The sequence below is a fragment of the Silurus meridionalis genome, chromosome 10, assembly GCF_014805685.1.
Source record: "Silurus meridionalis isolate SWU-2019-XX chromosome 10, ASM1480568v1, whole genome shotgun sequence".
NCBI classification, from domain to species: Eukaryota; Metazoa; Chordata; class Actinopteri; order Siluriformes; family Siluridae; genus Silurus; species Silurus meridionalis.
This window is the reverse complement of record NC_060893.1, coordinates 9528228-9544553: the sequence shown is the minus strand read 5'-3', so window position 1 is coordinate 9544553 and position 16326 is coordinate 9528228. Positions and strand designations below refer to the sequence as shown.

At 36.8% G+C, this 16326-nt stretch overlaps 1 protein-coding gene across 3 annotated transcripts in view; it reads right to left on the bottom strand.

The window, feature by feature from the left end:
* Positions 1-7714, bottom strand: part of ptprz1a (protein tyrosine phosphatase receptor type Z1a) — a 46880-nt gene extending 39166 nt beyond the window's left edge. For all 3 annotated transcript variants that reach the window (XM_046859530.1, XM_046859532.1, XM_046859533.1), the window contains exon 1: positions 7481-7714. In XM_046859530.1, the coding sequence (XP_046715486.1) occupies positions 7481-7541 (61 nt within the window). In that variant the 5' untranslated portion in view covers positions 7542-7714. The remainder of the gene's footprint in view (positions 1-7480) is intronic.
* Positions 7715-16326: the final 8612 nt, after the last annotated feature.

The window sequence follows — 16326 nt, the reverse complement described above, 5'->3', positions numbered from 1 at the left end:
TTCATTCTGAAGTGTGTGTACCTGTACACTGTACAGAAATAGAAGAACAATTCAATCATCTCTGAGGAGCTTGAGGTAAGCTAGTTGTGTTCCCAGACTAATTCTATGACTTACTGGCTGCATTTCTTAAAAAGGTTTGCTGTAAATAGCAAATAAATCAGAATGTAAAACCCTAAAACTGTCTCTAATTAGATTTTTGGTTCTTTTCTTGTATTAACCTATTAATTTTTTTAAATACTCTCTACAACAATCAAATTAGATTTATAAAAGACATCAAATAGAAAGTTTTGTGACCACCAGAACACAACAGTCCAGTCAATTTTACCAGAAATTACCGTATTTTTCGGACTATAAGACGCTACTTTTTTCCCCACTTAAACAACGAAGCGGCTTATATATGAATTTTTCCTGGGTTTTTCCGGTTTCACAAACTTCAAGCCAAAAATCTGAGCCCCATAACATTAAACCAATGAAATTTCCGAACGGAAACGAAAAAACGCACCTCACCTGTTTTCTAAACTGCACGGCATCGGGAGAAAAATCCCTTTTTTTTTTAAACGCACAATGATGCCAAAAGAATAACTCCCGAGAGAAATAATTGTGAAAGGAAGGAGGAAGACAGTGAACAATGACTTTCTTGATAGGCTACTGTTTAGATACAAGCCGTTGTAACACGTTGAGCCTGGGTTAAGGGAGAGCTCGCTAACTCCAGTTGCAACAGAAATCATATAAGCACAGACAGGTTTCCAAAACTCATGCTTTTTTTTTTCTTGGCAACCGCGTTACAGGTTATTCAAAGAAACTTAGAAATGAGCATCAGAAAATAATAAGGACATATTCCTCGGTCTTGCACACATGCAGTAATAGTGGAAAAATGCGGCGGCAGGCTATTCCTCAAAATGCCACTCTGCTCTTAAAGGAGCCACAACATATTTCACCCGTTACACCGTGTAACAGATACTGTCTTTCGTTAAAGCCTGTGTAAAGTTCATTAGTGCGGCTTATAGACAGGTGCGGCTTATTTATTTTTAAAATAAAAATCTTTGTTATATATGGGTGCGCTTTATAGTCCGGAAATTACGGTATATATTAGACCTTCCAACTATTTAACTTAAAACTGATTAAAGGTGATTGTGATTAAAAGTCTATTAAAAGTGATTGCTGCTTGGTTAGCATATATGTAGATTTAAATATTTAACTTATTTATGTTGGATATGAGACAGAATTTTGGATGGGTGTAAGTGTATCTAAAAATAATGATATCCAAGCCATATTGGGCCCGAACTTTTAGGACACTTCTACAAACTAACAGCACAGAGAATCATCCCTAATTAGTCACAAAAAGACTGTCACAACATATTTTAAATGTGTGATCAAGCAATTACTTATCATTTGCTAAATCCCAAAAAACTGGCTGCCAAAAAGTGTATAGTTTCTGAGGATTGTGAGAAGCGTCTGGGGTTCTCAGTAAAACTCTTGTCATTCATTTAACATTTTAGGCCCAGATGTAAAATATTCAAAACCATTAAAGGAGAAAGAGAGAAACAATAGTGAGGGATTGAGAGTTTGCTTGTAATTGCTTTTTATCTGCTTTAAGCCACAGTGGTTTTCCCTGGACTATACAGTGCAGACAGAATGAACTAAGAAGCAGACTCATTAAAAGACTGGAAATCTCCCATTATTTCTTTGATGGTCTTGAGTACCCAGGCGAGTAGCTATTTGGAGTGCTATCCTAATTGAAAAGGGCACAGATTCTCACCAGAAGAAATAGTGGCTGTGCTGTGCACTCTGGGCAGGCTTTGCCTTGACCATCCCTAAAAGGAATCAATTCACTGATTCACACTACCAGACTGAGGGAAGTTTATTGGCCCAATCTTGCTGCTTATCCAAGCTTGACTTTTTACTTAGAATGTACAATATTGAATGTTCTCATTGTTGTGAAATGGCTCTTTTTTATTATTGTGGAGCTAAGTGTAAGTATAATATTGTAGCATTAAAAACTGTGTACTTATTGTATTTTTTAACCGCCAATACTGGAAATAATCTGGTGCTGAGCGGGACAACTGTAAAAAGATGTGGGATCTAGATTCATTATTTTTTAAGACGTGTGCCAGGAGATACCCAATCAAATCAGAACTTGGCATTTTCTATGATAACCAAATGTGTGGCATGCCGTACATCACAGTGAGATGTTCAATATGACAACCATTTAGACATGTCAACGTTATTTATTATTCTAATCATATACACTATATGTCTAAAAGTATGTGGGCACCTGAACTTAACAGCTACCTGCAAACTACTGAACGCACATCACTGTCTAGAAAGTGGCATTAAGATTTTAGTTCACTAGAACTAAGCGGCCCAAACCTGTTTAAGCAGGGAAATGCCCATGTGCACAAAATATGATAAATAAAAAAGATGACCAAAACCCTAATCACCCTAATTCAAAATCATCCTTTGAGATTAATTGAAACATTGACTTTTGTCATAGGCCTCTGCATTCAACATCAGTGCCTGACCTCCCTAATAGTCTTGTGCCTGAATGAACATAAATCCCAACAGCCACACTCCAAAATCTAGTAAATCTAGTAAAAAACATTCACAGAAGAGTGAAGAATTGTTATGAGGAATACATTGTGTTAATATTTTTGAAATCGGAACATAAGGGTATAATGGTGTCCATAATCAAGTGTCCAAATACATTTGCTCAGATAGTGTAGGTACCTTTAAGGTAGATGTATATATCTGGAAATATAAAAGTGCTCTTTCCTATTTTTAGGCTCCTGGCATGGACAGAGTGATGATATGTATACTTCTATTCATGCTTTTCTGCATTTCAGAATCTGGAGCACTCTGGAGACCATGTTTTTTGTATATATCAAACATGATATTTTGTCACATAAACACCACTGCAAGCACATGCATATACAGTATACTGTATATAGCAATATTTACAAATGAATTGAAAATTAATGAAAATTAATTATTAGTATTGTGTATATCAGCAAAAGTATATACCGTAATTTCCGGACTATTAGGCGCACCCATATTTTAGCCGCACCCACTGAATTTGACAAAGATTTTTATTTTGAACATAAACAAGCCGCACCTGTCTATAAGCCGTCTACACTGAAACGAAAGACAGAGTCTGTTACTCGGTGTAACGGGTGAAATATGTTGTGGCTCCTTTAAGAGCAGAGCGGCATTTTGGGAATAGCCTGCTGCCGCATTTTTCCGGTATTTCTGCATGTGTGCAAGGCCGAGGAATATGTCCTTATTATTTTCTGATACTCATTTCTAAGTTTCTTTGACTAACCCATAACGCGGTTGCCAAGAAAAATAAAAAAAACACGAGTTTTGGAAACCTGTCTGTGCTTATATGATTTCTGTTGCAACTGGAGTTAGTGAGCTCTCCCATGACCCAGACTCAACGCGTTACAACGGCTTGTATCTAAAGAGTAGCCTATCAAGAAAGTCATTGTTCACTGTCTTCCTCCTTCCTTTTCTAACTATTTCTCTCTGGAGTTTTTCTCCAGATGCCGTGCAGCTCAGAACACAGGTGAGGTGCGTTTTTTCGTTTCCGTTCGGAAATTTAATTGGTCTAATGTTATGGGGTTCGTTTTTTTGGCTTGAAGTTTGTGAAAGCGGGAAAAACCCAGGAAAAATTCATAAATAAGCCGCTTCGTTGTTTAAGCCACGGGGTTCAAAACGTGGGAAAAAAGTAGTGGCTTATAGTCTGAAAAAACGGTAACTAAATCACTGGCTGCCTATTACAGTGCATTATGGGATTTCATGAGTTGGATATGCTTTCAGATAAGACTATAAATTTGTAGCCAACATAATCCAGTAAATATCATGTGCGAAGTTTACTGTTTACTGTCATCTTCTGTTTGCTGTGTACCCCAACCAAGCAAACAGAGGATAAAGCTTTTACCGTACGAGATGGTCAAGTTTGTCAGGCTTCCAGCCTACATACTGCATCACATGTCCACTAGCATGTCAAAAGCACTGAGAACAAGCAAAACAGGATGTTCAGTAGAATGAGACTGGTAGGTGTGTTGTTGATGTGGTAAGCATCCATTACCCCAAAGAGACAACAAAGATCATTACAAATGCTTGATCTAAAATATGCACCATGTTGAAAGGGGTTAAAGAAAGAAGAAACAATACAGGTAACCAAGATAGCTGAGCTTTATTTTAAAACATTCAGCACTTGCATTCAGTAAATGAATTCTCTTAATCTGTTGGCTCTTTATAGTGGAAAAAGTCAACCCATGCTAAAATAAAGCATGTGCTAAGAAATAACTTTTTCCTACTATTCAGTTAGTGACACTGAAATGGACCTTGTAATTATTTTTCTTATTTAAATTTAACATAGTATACGTTTCTGATTTATGTGCCTGAAGACTGAGAATCTGCCACATTCTTTTTGTTATCATACAGGCTTTTTGGTTAACTTCCACTTCTTTCATTGGTATTCTTGTCTCGAACAGGGACCATCAATATCTGAGACACTTCCAGACCACACAACTCCAGATCTCTAAAAGAAGAAGAAGGAGAGCTCGGTGCTTCTTTACCAGCCATTCAACAGGACTCCTGTTTTTTTCTCAAATTGCTGATGTGAGCTGGCCTTTGAGATGGCTCTGCTCTGCCGACATTAATTAAGTGGCTAGTCAGGGCCAATGACCCTGCTGGCAAAGAAGTACCAGGGCACCAGCAGAGCCTGTAACACCACAAACATCATGATGGAGATACTGAGTACACGAGTGAAAGAGATCGAAACAAAAAAGGGACATGTGACAGTACAGAGCCTCAGGAAAGGAGAAGATAGATGGGCATGGTATGTAGCTAAATAGGGCACAGGAAATGAGAAATCGGAAAATCACATAAGGTTAAAGGACTGAAGCATACGTGAAACAATGAAGCGCTAAAGAAAAATATGTTTTGGTATCAAGAAAAGACTGAAGGTACGAGACAGTCGATTTTAAAGGATTTCTGTTTGGAAGACAACAAATAAAGAATACTAAATAAAGGAAGTAAAAGTGAAAGAGAAAAAAATGCTTGCAAAGTGTGAGGTGGAGATGTACGAAGAAGGTGCTGAGAGTAGAAGTATTTGAAAGCCATTCTTTACGAAGTTAAAAAGGAGGTGCTCCCAGTCTTGCTGTCTAAGACAGACACAGGGCAGCCAGTAAGGTCCCAGGGAAGTTGACACTCTCATGATGGGTACAAATCATACACCCACACAAAACACAAACACAGACACACATACAAAGGTACTTAAACCCCCTCTCTATCCTTCTTCATCACTACTGAGACAAACCAGGGGCCCGTCTGAGTGTCACGCTCACAAATGCCATATACAATGAGCTTCCCCTCCCTGCCTGACTCTCCGTGTGACTGTGTGCCTGCAAGCACCGGTCGCCTCTTGCCAGCCAGGCACATAACAAATCAAGCAGCTGACAGCATAATTCACCAGGGGACCTAGGCCCAGAGCCTTGGGCTGTCCAGCATAGGGATTTGGCTTCCGTACGGAGCCTGCCTGATCCATTCAGCTGTGGCCCGCTCACTGTCCCGTGGAGGAGAGACAAGGCTCAGAGACCCACTGTGTTCCCCTGTGCATGCCTGATTGAATACGCTTGGGGCTAATACCAACTAATCTGGTCATCAAAATGCCCCCTTTGCTGCTGAGAAGAAATCTGCTCCCTTTTTTTCATCAGCAAAAAGACTGTGTTGGGTGGGTCTGCATACCTAACCAGCTCAAGAAAGTAAGAAAGAAAGACAGAGACTTGCTGGAGGGGAAATGTTGAAAAGAACTTTTTTACTATTAATGTTCCATCTGAAAAGGATGTAGCCTATTGGAAATGTAATATAGAAAATGTGATATAGAACTTTTTACATTAGCAAATCACCTTTACACTAATATTAAATGAGACTGGAAAACAGTGTCTTACTGAAACCAGTGAGCATGCAACTAATTGGGGCATGTGGCTCCACACACACTGACACATGCCCTGCATAGGTGCACACACAAGGCATGTGGGAGGAGACTCGTGAATCCTAAATGCCTTTTTGACTGACAGCTTCACAGCCTAGAGTCACCATCTGTCTCAAGCCCAGCGTTAAAAAAACAACAACAAGATGGGGGCATTTGCAGTGGGGAAAAAAAACCCAGAACAGTGGCCAATAAGTACAAGGGGGGAAAATATATCTATAGCACCACAGTGGGGAAAACAGATGGTGTGAAAGTCTACATTTCATTCATAAGACCGTGCGCTCTTCTTCCACTAAGTCTTATGAGTTCCAAAAGGTTGAGCCTTTCTTTGTGCCACAGATTTCAAGAAAGCTTTATTGAGAGCACCAATTTGAATGGGGTGAAAAAGAAGGAACCGAGGGTAAAGGGCTACAGCTGAGCTTTTTTGGAGTACACACCATCCTTACTGTCCCAGGCTAAGATTCCAAAGAGCCTAGACTGCTGAAACCTTGATTGTTATTCAATTCACAACAGAAAAGTTACTCAGGCTCACAAGCCGGTGTACAAAAAGACTTTTGCATCTCTTAAGCAAATGGTTTTTTACTGGTTTTACAAGGTCTGTTGGTACAACATCAGAATGTCAGAGGCTTTTTTTTCTTTTGTCCATTTTTGGTTAAACATATTGGATCAGGTAATAATGGCTTATTTGTCATTTTTATACTGCATCAAAACAAAATCAACCAATTTCTTAATATTTTCCATCACAAATAGTGCTATTTGAGATGTCAACTTCTACATCTATACCCGATACATCAGATCTAATACAAGACATAAATCAATTTACAATCATATGATAAATATCATATATGATATATATAACTTTTATTTCAGGCCTCAATGTGATTTAAAGGAACTTGAACTTGACCTCAAAAAGCCATTAAAGCAATTTCTTCTACCATAAAGTCACATAATGCAGCACAATCACAAAAAAGGTGCTGGAGAGCTCATTTAAGCAGTATTGTAGTGTATCTAATTGTGTCTTCAAATCATAAAATACAAAAAGAACAAAAGCACAATTAAAAGATGCACAATACATAAGGCCTATAGAGCTTTTAGATTTATATTTGAAGTAAAATAAAAAAAAAATTGTGATCCAGGTGAGATCTAGTTTGAGTATCAGAATAACTCACTGTATTGCTTTTTTAATATTATTTGCCAAAAATACAAATCAGTGCATTTATATTGGGCAGGAACAGATACTTTAACTTTATAGAGGTAATTTTATTTTTTTTCTGTCTGAGTTTGACTTCTATCAATAATATGTAATTTATATCAAAAAGTTTATTTTTACCTTTAAAGTGTTGAAATAACAATGTTACAGTAATCACCTACAGGGTTCAGTGGAGTCCAGCTGAAACATTAGGTGGTAAAGAACATTAGACAGACAGGAGGTCTGCTGTATAACCATAACCAGAGTAAAGAAAGATAGAAACTTCAGATACACACCTAGTTGACAGATGACTAACAGGAGCAGCGAAAGTAGACATTTGCTCTCCGGTGTTTCCATATTCTTCTCGCACAAAATGTGTGATGGGACACCGTCGGGATCAGTGAGACAGCAGGAAGCTCCACGTCGGGCGAACACAATAAAAAAAACACATTTGTTTGATGCAGGAGTTTGACGTCCCTGTCACGGTGTCCACACAAACGCCATTCCGCGCAGTTTGCGGGTCCAAACCGATACGAACGATGACTCGGTTTAGATGTGAGTCGGTTCTTTCAGATTGACTCTTTCAAAATATGGAGGTCGAGATTGACGTGATTCACTAGTCAAACCTCTTTCTGTGCTGTTTCTCTGTATGTAGAGATTGTTTATACTCTTCCCCCTGAATTAACCTTTTTTCAGAGAACACGTTTTCAGTAAAATCACACATTACATTACTACAATATAGAGGCGCTTGTGATACCAAAAGTATGTTATTTCTTTACTGTATGTTTCTAAAATGTATTAAATATATTTTTGTGGTACACAGCCCAGTCAACATGTTCAAAGAAGTAATTCACTTGGTTGAAATGAACACACTTGAAGTAGTTATGAGCACAACACATCTTGTTCTTGAGGGGTGATTTGTCAAGAGTAATAAATGTGTCAAAAGAACCGCCAAGGGTTGAAGTGGTGAACAGGATAGAGGGCAATGAGGCAGACATACATAAAGAGCATGTGCTACATTTGAGAAAATAATGATGAATGTGCTCCACCACCATTATTGTAAAGAATCTCTGCATTCCAAGATAATGATGGCAGATAAGGGAATGTTTGGAAAGTAAAAAAATCTAGACGTTACACAGATGGCTGATGGCTACCCAAAAACATAGTCAACACACAGTCTGTATGTACCTTCTGTGTGTACTTCAGTGGAACTAGCTGGCTTTATTTCTGCCGAAAAAATCCAAGTAAATAAATAAACTAAGTTTAGGTTCCAGTATTTTGCTGTCAAAGTTGAAGACAATATTCAGCAAAAATCAAGCCGGGCAGTTCCCCAGAAGTATCCAAAAACACAGTCAACATAACTTCTTCATCCATAACATCCACATGTCTAATTATTTTCTATAAAGTAGCGTGTAAATCACATACTTCAGCTTTATGGCCCTTTATCCCAATCACCACATCTGTTCTTTTGACACATTTATTAATCTTGGCTAATCACCCCTCAAGAACAAGATATATGCTTATTACTGCTTCACATGTGCCCATTAAACACCTTTTTGAATTTACTGACTTGGCTGTGTACAGCAAAAATATATTTCATCCATGACAGAAACACCCAAGAATTAGAAAGTTAAAAGGTAAAAGGCACCATAAACGTGGCTTGTTTCTTTTACCTAGCATATTATCTTTTTGTTATTGAATTAGATTTTTTGAATAATAATTAGCCATGACAAAATCAGGCAAAGCTACACCTACAATACTACTGTAACAAGTATGATTATTTATTTTCCTCCTATATTTTTGTATTAAGGTTATATATACAGTAAAGCCTGCAGTAAGGTATCACTTTAACGGATTGGTTCAGAAGAATCGATTCAGTGAAATGATTCGGTAGCCGGTACGCGGAGTAGGGTATGTGCGCGCGCCGCCCACAGACTGAGCTAACCCGAGGTTTTCTTTGCTATGAAAAAAAGTTGTATGGAAACAGGACAAATATTGTTTACACTCCTAAAATTAGATGGTTTAGGGGGAAAAAACTAATATATGCTTTTTTATTTTACAACAGATTAACAAAAGAACAGAGGAAAGTAAAAAAAAAGCCATTCTCCAAATTTAATATATTTGATATATCTTTAATATGAGGAAAAAAAAAACATAAACTAAACAACACATAGCTGTTTAACTAAATGCCATTTTTTTAGTCATGACCTCTCTCTGTCTCTCTCTGTCCCTCTCTCTATGTCTTTCTCTGTCTTTCTCTCAACAATGACCTGTTGACCTCTCAACTTGAAGAACCGGGTGAAACCGAATGGGCTAGCAAAATGGCAACTAGTTGATCATCAGTGACCCTGAAAAAATGAAGTCTTTACCCATGAAACATGATAACAGAAGTGTGTGTGTGTGTGTGTGTGTGTGTGTGTGTGTGTGTGTGTGTGTGTGTGTGTGTGTGTGTGTGTGTGTGTGCATGCCGGTGAGTATGTCTAGTAGGGTAGCTGATGAATATCCCTAGAAGAACAAGAAATACTACAACACTGCGGATAATGTGTAGGGGGTCTGTGTATGTGGGAATATGTGGGTCAGTTTTTCTGTTCTGTATGTTAATTGTGTTCTAAAAGATATCATATCATACGGACCATACAATCTTACTGTTTGATAAATGCCTTGGAATAAGTTTGTGTTTTGTACTCTTTGGGTATTTTCTTAGGCATCACCTTCTTTTGGGTTTCTCTTTTATTGTCCCTGTATCCATGATAGTAAGAGGTTTTCTTTTGAACCACAACTAAATCAAACAGTGATGCCAGACAGTCTGAGCAGAAGGGTGAGACAAAAATGGTTACACTGGAGCAGAAACTGGGAGTGTCTGAACATATTTAGAAAGGGATTTTCATTATTCAGGATTAAGATTAATACTAAGCAGACAACGGGGATGTAATCAACATTAGGCACTTTTAAGTAATAATACATATATTTAAAAAAGAGTAATTTTGTCTAATTGCATTCACAAAAAGGATCTGAAAAGTTCAGTTATTTTCTATTATCTGATGTCTGTGTGCATATATTTGCATAATTTAGCAAGGATTATCTTTAATTTATGCAGTGTGTGCACTTCATTTGTGAGATTGTATGTTTTCAGGGGGCCCAAAAAACTGCTCTTATGCCCAGGAAAGAGAGAATGTTTTGTGTGTACAAGAGAGTACTTCCTTTTTTATATTTTCAAGTAGGTTTCAAGAACAGACCACTAAAGATGTTTTTCATGAAGAATCCAACAAAGTTTTTGGCAGCCTAAATAAAATGTTCTCTACATTTGCTAGCGATTTTGGGAACTTCACCACAATGTGAAACACTATGAAATTTATTAAAAATATATATATATATAGTTTATTGCTATAAACTATTAATAGTTTTATACGTATACAATAAAAAATACAAATAAAACTATATACGTGTAATATGTATTAATTTTTACTACCAATAGGCTAATTCTCATATTGGTGTCAACACAACAAGACCTTAACAAAATTGTCAAATATCAAGAGATGAATTTTAAACGCTAATCTCCAGGGCACATAATAGCCACACTATTTTTATATACATACAATTGTGTCTTGATTTTGGACTTGATTGGCCAAAATATGCTGTTCGTAGGCTTCTATTGCACCAGTAATTAGCATGTAGTTGGAGTCTCTAAAATCTTTTCCCCATGAGCTCTTTATAGTATGTAACAGGATTATTACAGCAGAAGAGCATGCATTCTTTCAAGCAGTAAAACTGGCAAAAAATGTTTGAGAGTGAGCATCACTCCATTCATTGAAAAAATTGCATGAATGCTTATCATGATCCTTTTAGTATTTTTCACATTAAGAAATTTTGAGCATTATGAAATAAGAATATAATGAAACTAGTGTACCTTAAAGAGTTATATTTAAGTCATATAATGTTCACATAAGTCAAATAATTACTTACTAAGGATAATGATTAGAGCTTAAATGAGCTTAAGAGGTAAACTGCAAACGAAAACAATATATATTTTATATATTATCTTATTTTAATCCTTAAGATGAATGTAATTTATTAGTTTTCTCCAATAGATCATCTTTATCATTATAAAACTTATAAAAACTATTCAGCTCAGTCATTCTCATAAAATGTACTTTTATACAATCAGACTTCCCAATAAACCTTAAGCCAGTAATAAAGTAATATTAAAGAAGTATACTTCAGACATTTGATATGATACTAATTAAGACACTTGGACACAACCAAAAACAAAAAAAGCATTTCCCTGTCACATATTATAATGCTTGCAATATACAACTGCTATATATGTAGCTCTGTTTTAACTGAATGGCACTACAGTATAGGAGCCTGTAATTATTGACTAGAATTATGATTAGGGCATAATACAACCAACAAAGACAATCTCTCTTCCAGAACATGAAAAGCTTGGAAGGATGGTAGAGTAATATTTTTAAGTAGGCAGTACTGTTCAGAAATGTTGTCAGTTGAAAATTATTGTCATCTTATCATATTTTAAATAAAATCAGTGACCAGAAACTTTAACAACTAATATTTAATTAAATGTGCATGGATGTTATTTATGTGCTATTATGTGATTATTGTAAGTACAAGTTTAAGGTGCATTTCACTGTAATATGCCAAGAAGTTTCAAGTGGCACAAGTGAATTCAATTAAACATGACACCATGTGAGTAATATGTGAACACTTGTGAAAATTAAACCCAATTACCCTATTTGTGACCAATGAACATGAAAATTAATAAATCACATAAATCATGTAAAAAAAACACAAATGTAATTTTTACATGTTAATTAATTCAGAAGTGACAATAATGGGATTTATCTGTATAGACCATTACTACTCTAGGAAATCTTTTTTATTAAACAGTCACATTTGAGGATTTCACACTACCTAATGCTGAATCTCCCTAACCCAACTTTTACAAAGTTGTTTCCTATTCACACTGGTATGAAGATGCATTGTGATTGTGGGGCCAACTTGCAGTGAGGTTTTGTGTGGATGATTGTGAGCCCTGTTTCCATAATTCATTTTCTCAGGTTGAGAGTCATGTCCACTGCGCTGTAGAGCTCTCTACATAACAGAACATGACATCATGAGTCCTGGGTGAAAAGAGGAAAAGAGGAGAAGACCAACAACAGAGAGGCTCGGAGTCCAAGTGATGGAAAATGTTAGCATATAAGTATGTTCATTAGGAGAGAAAAATAACTATAATATATTTAGTTTTCAATAAAAGGGCATAACGAATTAGACTGGGCACCAGTAGATTTCACACTTTAAACACTATTTTTTTATCTTTAAATGGGTAAATACCTTCTAAACATATATCATATGATACCTTAGAAACAATGGCAGAAGTCATATCTCTTACTTCCAGAGCTCTTGCCAAGGGCGCAATTTGTTAACTTGGCTTAATTAATGCATATTGATTGGCCAGTTTTCTGTGGCTGTGGCAGGGCTGCAGCTAATTGGATGAGGCCCCTTTCACAGCAGTAATGCACCCAGACACCACCATGTCCTCACTCTTCTCTAAAGTTAAAAGGTTATAGAGTAAATCACACTAACCACAACACTACCGGTGTTCCTTAATGAAAAGGTAACATTTATATCTGATGCATTTCAACTGGTTTACTTTTAAAAGTTCAAATGAGGTGTTGTCTTTGGACTTACACTGACCTACATGGCTGGCAAACAATAGCAGTAAGCGAGTGACTAATATAGCCCTGACAAACTGCAAATAGGCTATTTAAAGCCCTAATTGTTTCATTTCATATGTAAGCTGCCTTCATTTAGATAAAAAATGTGGTGAATGAAGGCCAGAGAAAGGAATAGGAACTGAACTGATGTAGTGAGGTTTCCTAGCAACAAGAGAGCAGTGAGGTAAATGCTCCTTTAGTGCCATTCATTCATTTCAATATGAGAAAAAATAAGTGTCTTCAAGCTGTTTTCATTTATTTTGTTCATGGTAGCACCAAAGTTTCCTCCATGTGGTGAAATATGTCTGCAGACAAATATTTAAGCACCAAGTTATGCCATAAATGTTAATCTAAAACAGTTTGTTGTAGTAGTAGAGAATCTTGATATTTCTCTCACCTCCATATAAATACAAAGCACAAAAAATCACATTCAACATTTATTCAACATAGAACAACAAAAATACTTAAGGGGAAAAACAATCGCATGTTCTATGCAACTGTGCCCCTCACTTTTCTGTCCCTAATTTCTTAATCTTCAAAGCTGCCTGGCGGTCTTGTTTTGCTTTGGTACGGCCTTTAGCATCGCTATTCACCCCATTCAGACCTCTGAGGCCGAGCAGAAGCATCTGCTGACAATGGCTCTGAGCTCACTCTTTCTCAGGGTGTCTAGCTGCACAATGGATTTCTTCAGCTCCAGCATAAAAGAGTGTTGCGCACAGAAAAGGTCCAAATTCAATGGCATTCCTTTTCCCAATCAGGCACAGCACATGCTCTATCTAACCATCTCAAATGAAGATTTCTTTCTGTGAATCAGATACATTCTGAAGAACTCTTGCAAGCAACTGACTCTCAAATATTACTCACTATTTTTTTTTAAATATGTGTGGGGTAGTTATTTAAAATCACCAAATAATAAAATATACTCTCCTACTGATATAGAGGTCATTCATAAATTTATATATATACACACACACATACTTAGTACTTAGACATCATACATTTACGTTATGTGTAATTTCTTTAGTGTGCTGTGACCGTCTTTCAACTCTCTATCTACATTAGCTCCCCTATCACATCCTCCATCTGGGCCAAGGGAGCACCATTGTCACACCACACAACAGCCCCATTGGCACCACGTCAGCATAACATCCCAAGGCTGCTTTACCTCAATGCCTAACTTTCCAGCATGAGAGAAAAGAACTGGGCACACTGCAAGTGGTCTAATCACTTTGGACTATACATTTGCACTGGCTGTTTTTCACACTGCAAATCAAAAGCCACCTCACTAATTAGAGCCCTCTATCCATTCACCACTATCCTACATTTTTGAAATTGAACTCTTCTATTCTGTGCCTAAGCAATAAGATGCAACTGGCCAAGATGAAACCACTGGCACTCTCTTTTTTTTTTCTTGTAGTGTCTGACAGCTGGTGTCTTACATCTCCATTGCCAAAGCTATTAACAAACAGGGAAAGCACTTAAGAGCAAAATAAAAGTAAATGTTTTAGAAGTAGTTTGTCATTTTATGCCTTTTTAAGCCATGTGTGTGAGCCATGACTAATTAAAAGCCTGTATATCTTTAGATCGTTTCAGTTTGCAGATTTGCATGAAAAAAGTTCACAGGTTTGATTTTTAGATCAGGGGTGCTTGTAGCTGGAGAAGAAAAAATGTGATTTGTTTATCAAAAAGGGGGGTTTTAGTATAAAACATTAAAGAATCTATTTGAAACACTACTGTACAATTGTGTAATTAGATAGAATTGCATCTGATTTAAAATTAATTCTCGTTTGGAATATTATAATGTTTTTGATGTCGGTCTTGGTGGTATGCCCTCTTCAGGTCAGGGGCAAAGTTATAAAGGTGGGGCAAGGCGTGGCTGAGGGAAGGCCGCTGGGAAGGCCGCTTTCTTTTCTCTTTCTTTTTTTTCATTCATTTATTCACCACTACAACTAATTAATTAGTTCATTCCCTTTTTAATGTTTAAATGGAGTTTAGATTAAATGTAATAAATATATAGATATATATATTATCTTTTATATATCTTTATATAACATGTGCAGAGGAAGGACATGGGGTTAATCGGTAGGAGAATGCTGAGGATGGAGCCACCAGGAAGGAGAAAAAGAGGAAGGCCAATGAGGCGGTTTATGGATGTGGTGAGGGAAGACATGCAGGTAGTTGGTGTGAAAGAGGCAGATGTAGAGGACAGGGGGTATGGAGACGGATGATCCGCTGTGGCGACCCCTAATGGGAGCCGCCAAAAGAAGAAGAAGAAGATGAAGAAGAAGAAGGATGTAGCTGTCCATACTACACAGTTACATGCAGCCTCAGGAAACAACCTAAAACAGTTAAATATTATTACAGTACAATTACATCACAACGATAATAGCACAGATATCATCAGTTTATACTGCTTCAAGAGATCAGAGAAGAGTCAATGTAAAATACTGTATTATTGTGTAAGTATAGCTCCTATAACCATGTAGTAATGAGCTTTTACTTTCTCTTTCTTTCCTGTTGCTTTTAATGTTAAAACTAGAAATAATAATAGCCTGTTATTCCTCACACATTTTTCACATTCAGATTGTGAAGTTTATGTATCTGCATGTATCTAGTTGTTTACTGACTATACTATATCCTTCTAACTTACCTAGATATCATGAAGTGGTATAAAAAGAATTCTGTTTTAGAGGTGTGTGATTGTTCGGTTGTTCAAAACGTTTCAGAGGACTATTGTATTAGATGCATCCGGGTGGGTACCAGGCGTCTCCTTCTTGCTTTACTTCTTGCATTCCATTTTTGGAAAGTGTAAAAAATTCTCACTTGTAGTACTAGGGTCCATATATACTGTGTTTCCAGACAAAAGCAGATTTATTGTAAAATGACATTATCATGATATTATGACAGAATAAATGACTGAATTTAATTGAATTGTACATTTACTTGTACAGCTCTTGAGCTTTTCCTGCCTATGATAATCATCCTGGCACCGTTCATGTCTCATGCCTTGTTTAAGCCAATTCAAACACTGCGCCCAAGGGGAAACCTTAGGAATTGCAGTTGTGCAAATAAGGAGCACAAAACATTTTAAATAATAATATTTATAATAAACTAACGTGTCATAGTGGATTCTATCGTTATTATGCATGGTTGTGTGGAGTTTTAGTAATTTTATATGTAATACTAGTAAAATAATACACAGTAAAATAAAGACAGTGGAAATATACTGAAAGTAAAGTGTGAAGTGCAGAATGTGATCCATGGTGACTGAACTATGGGCTCATTCACTGATGCATCACACAGAGCTGGTATTCTTTCAGTCTTACGGGTTTCTTTTCAGCAAAGCTCTGCCAGCACTGAGATCCATTCAACCCAGTCAACACCAGCATGGCCTTTTCTTGGTTCATAAT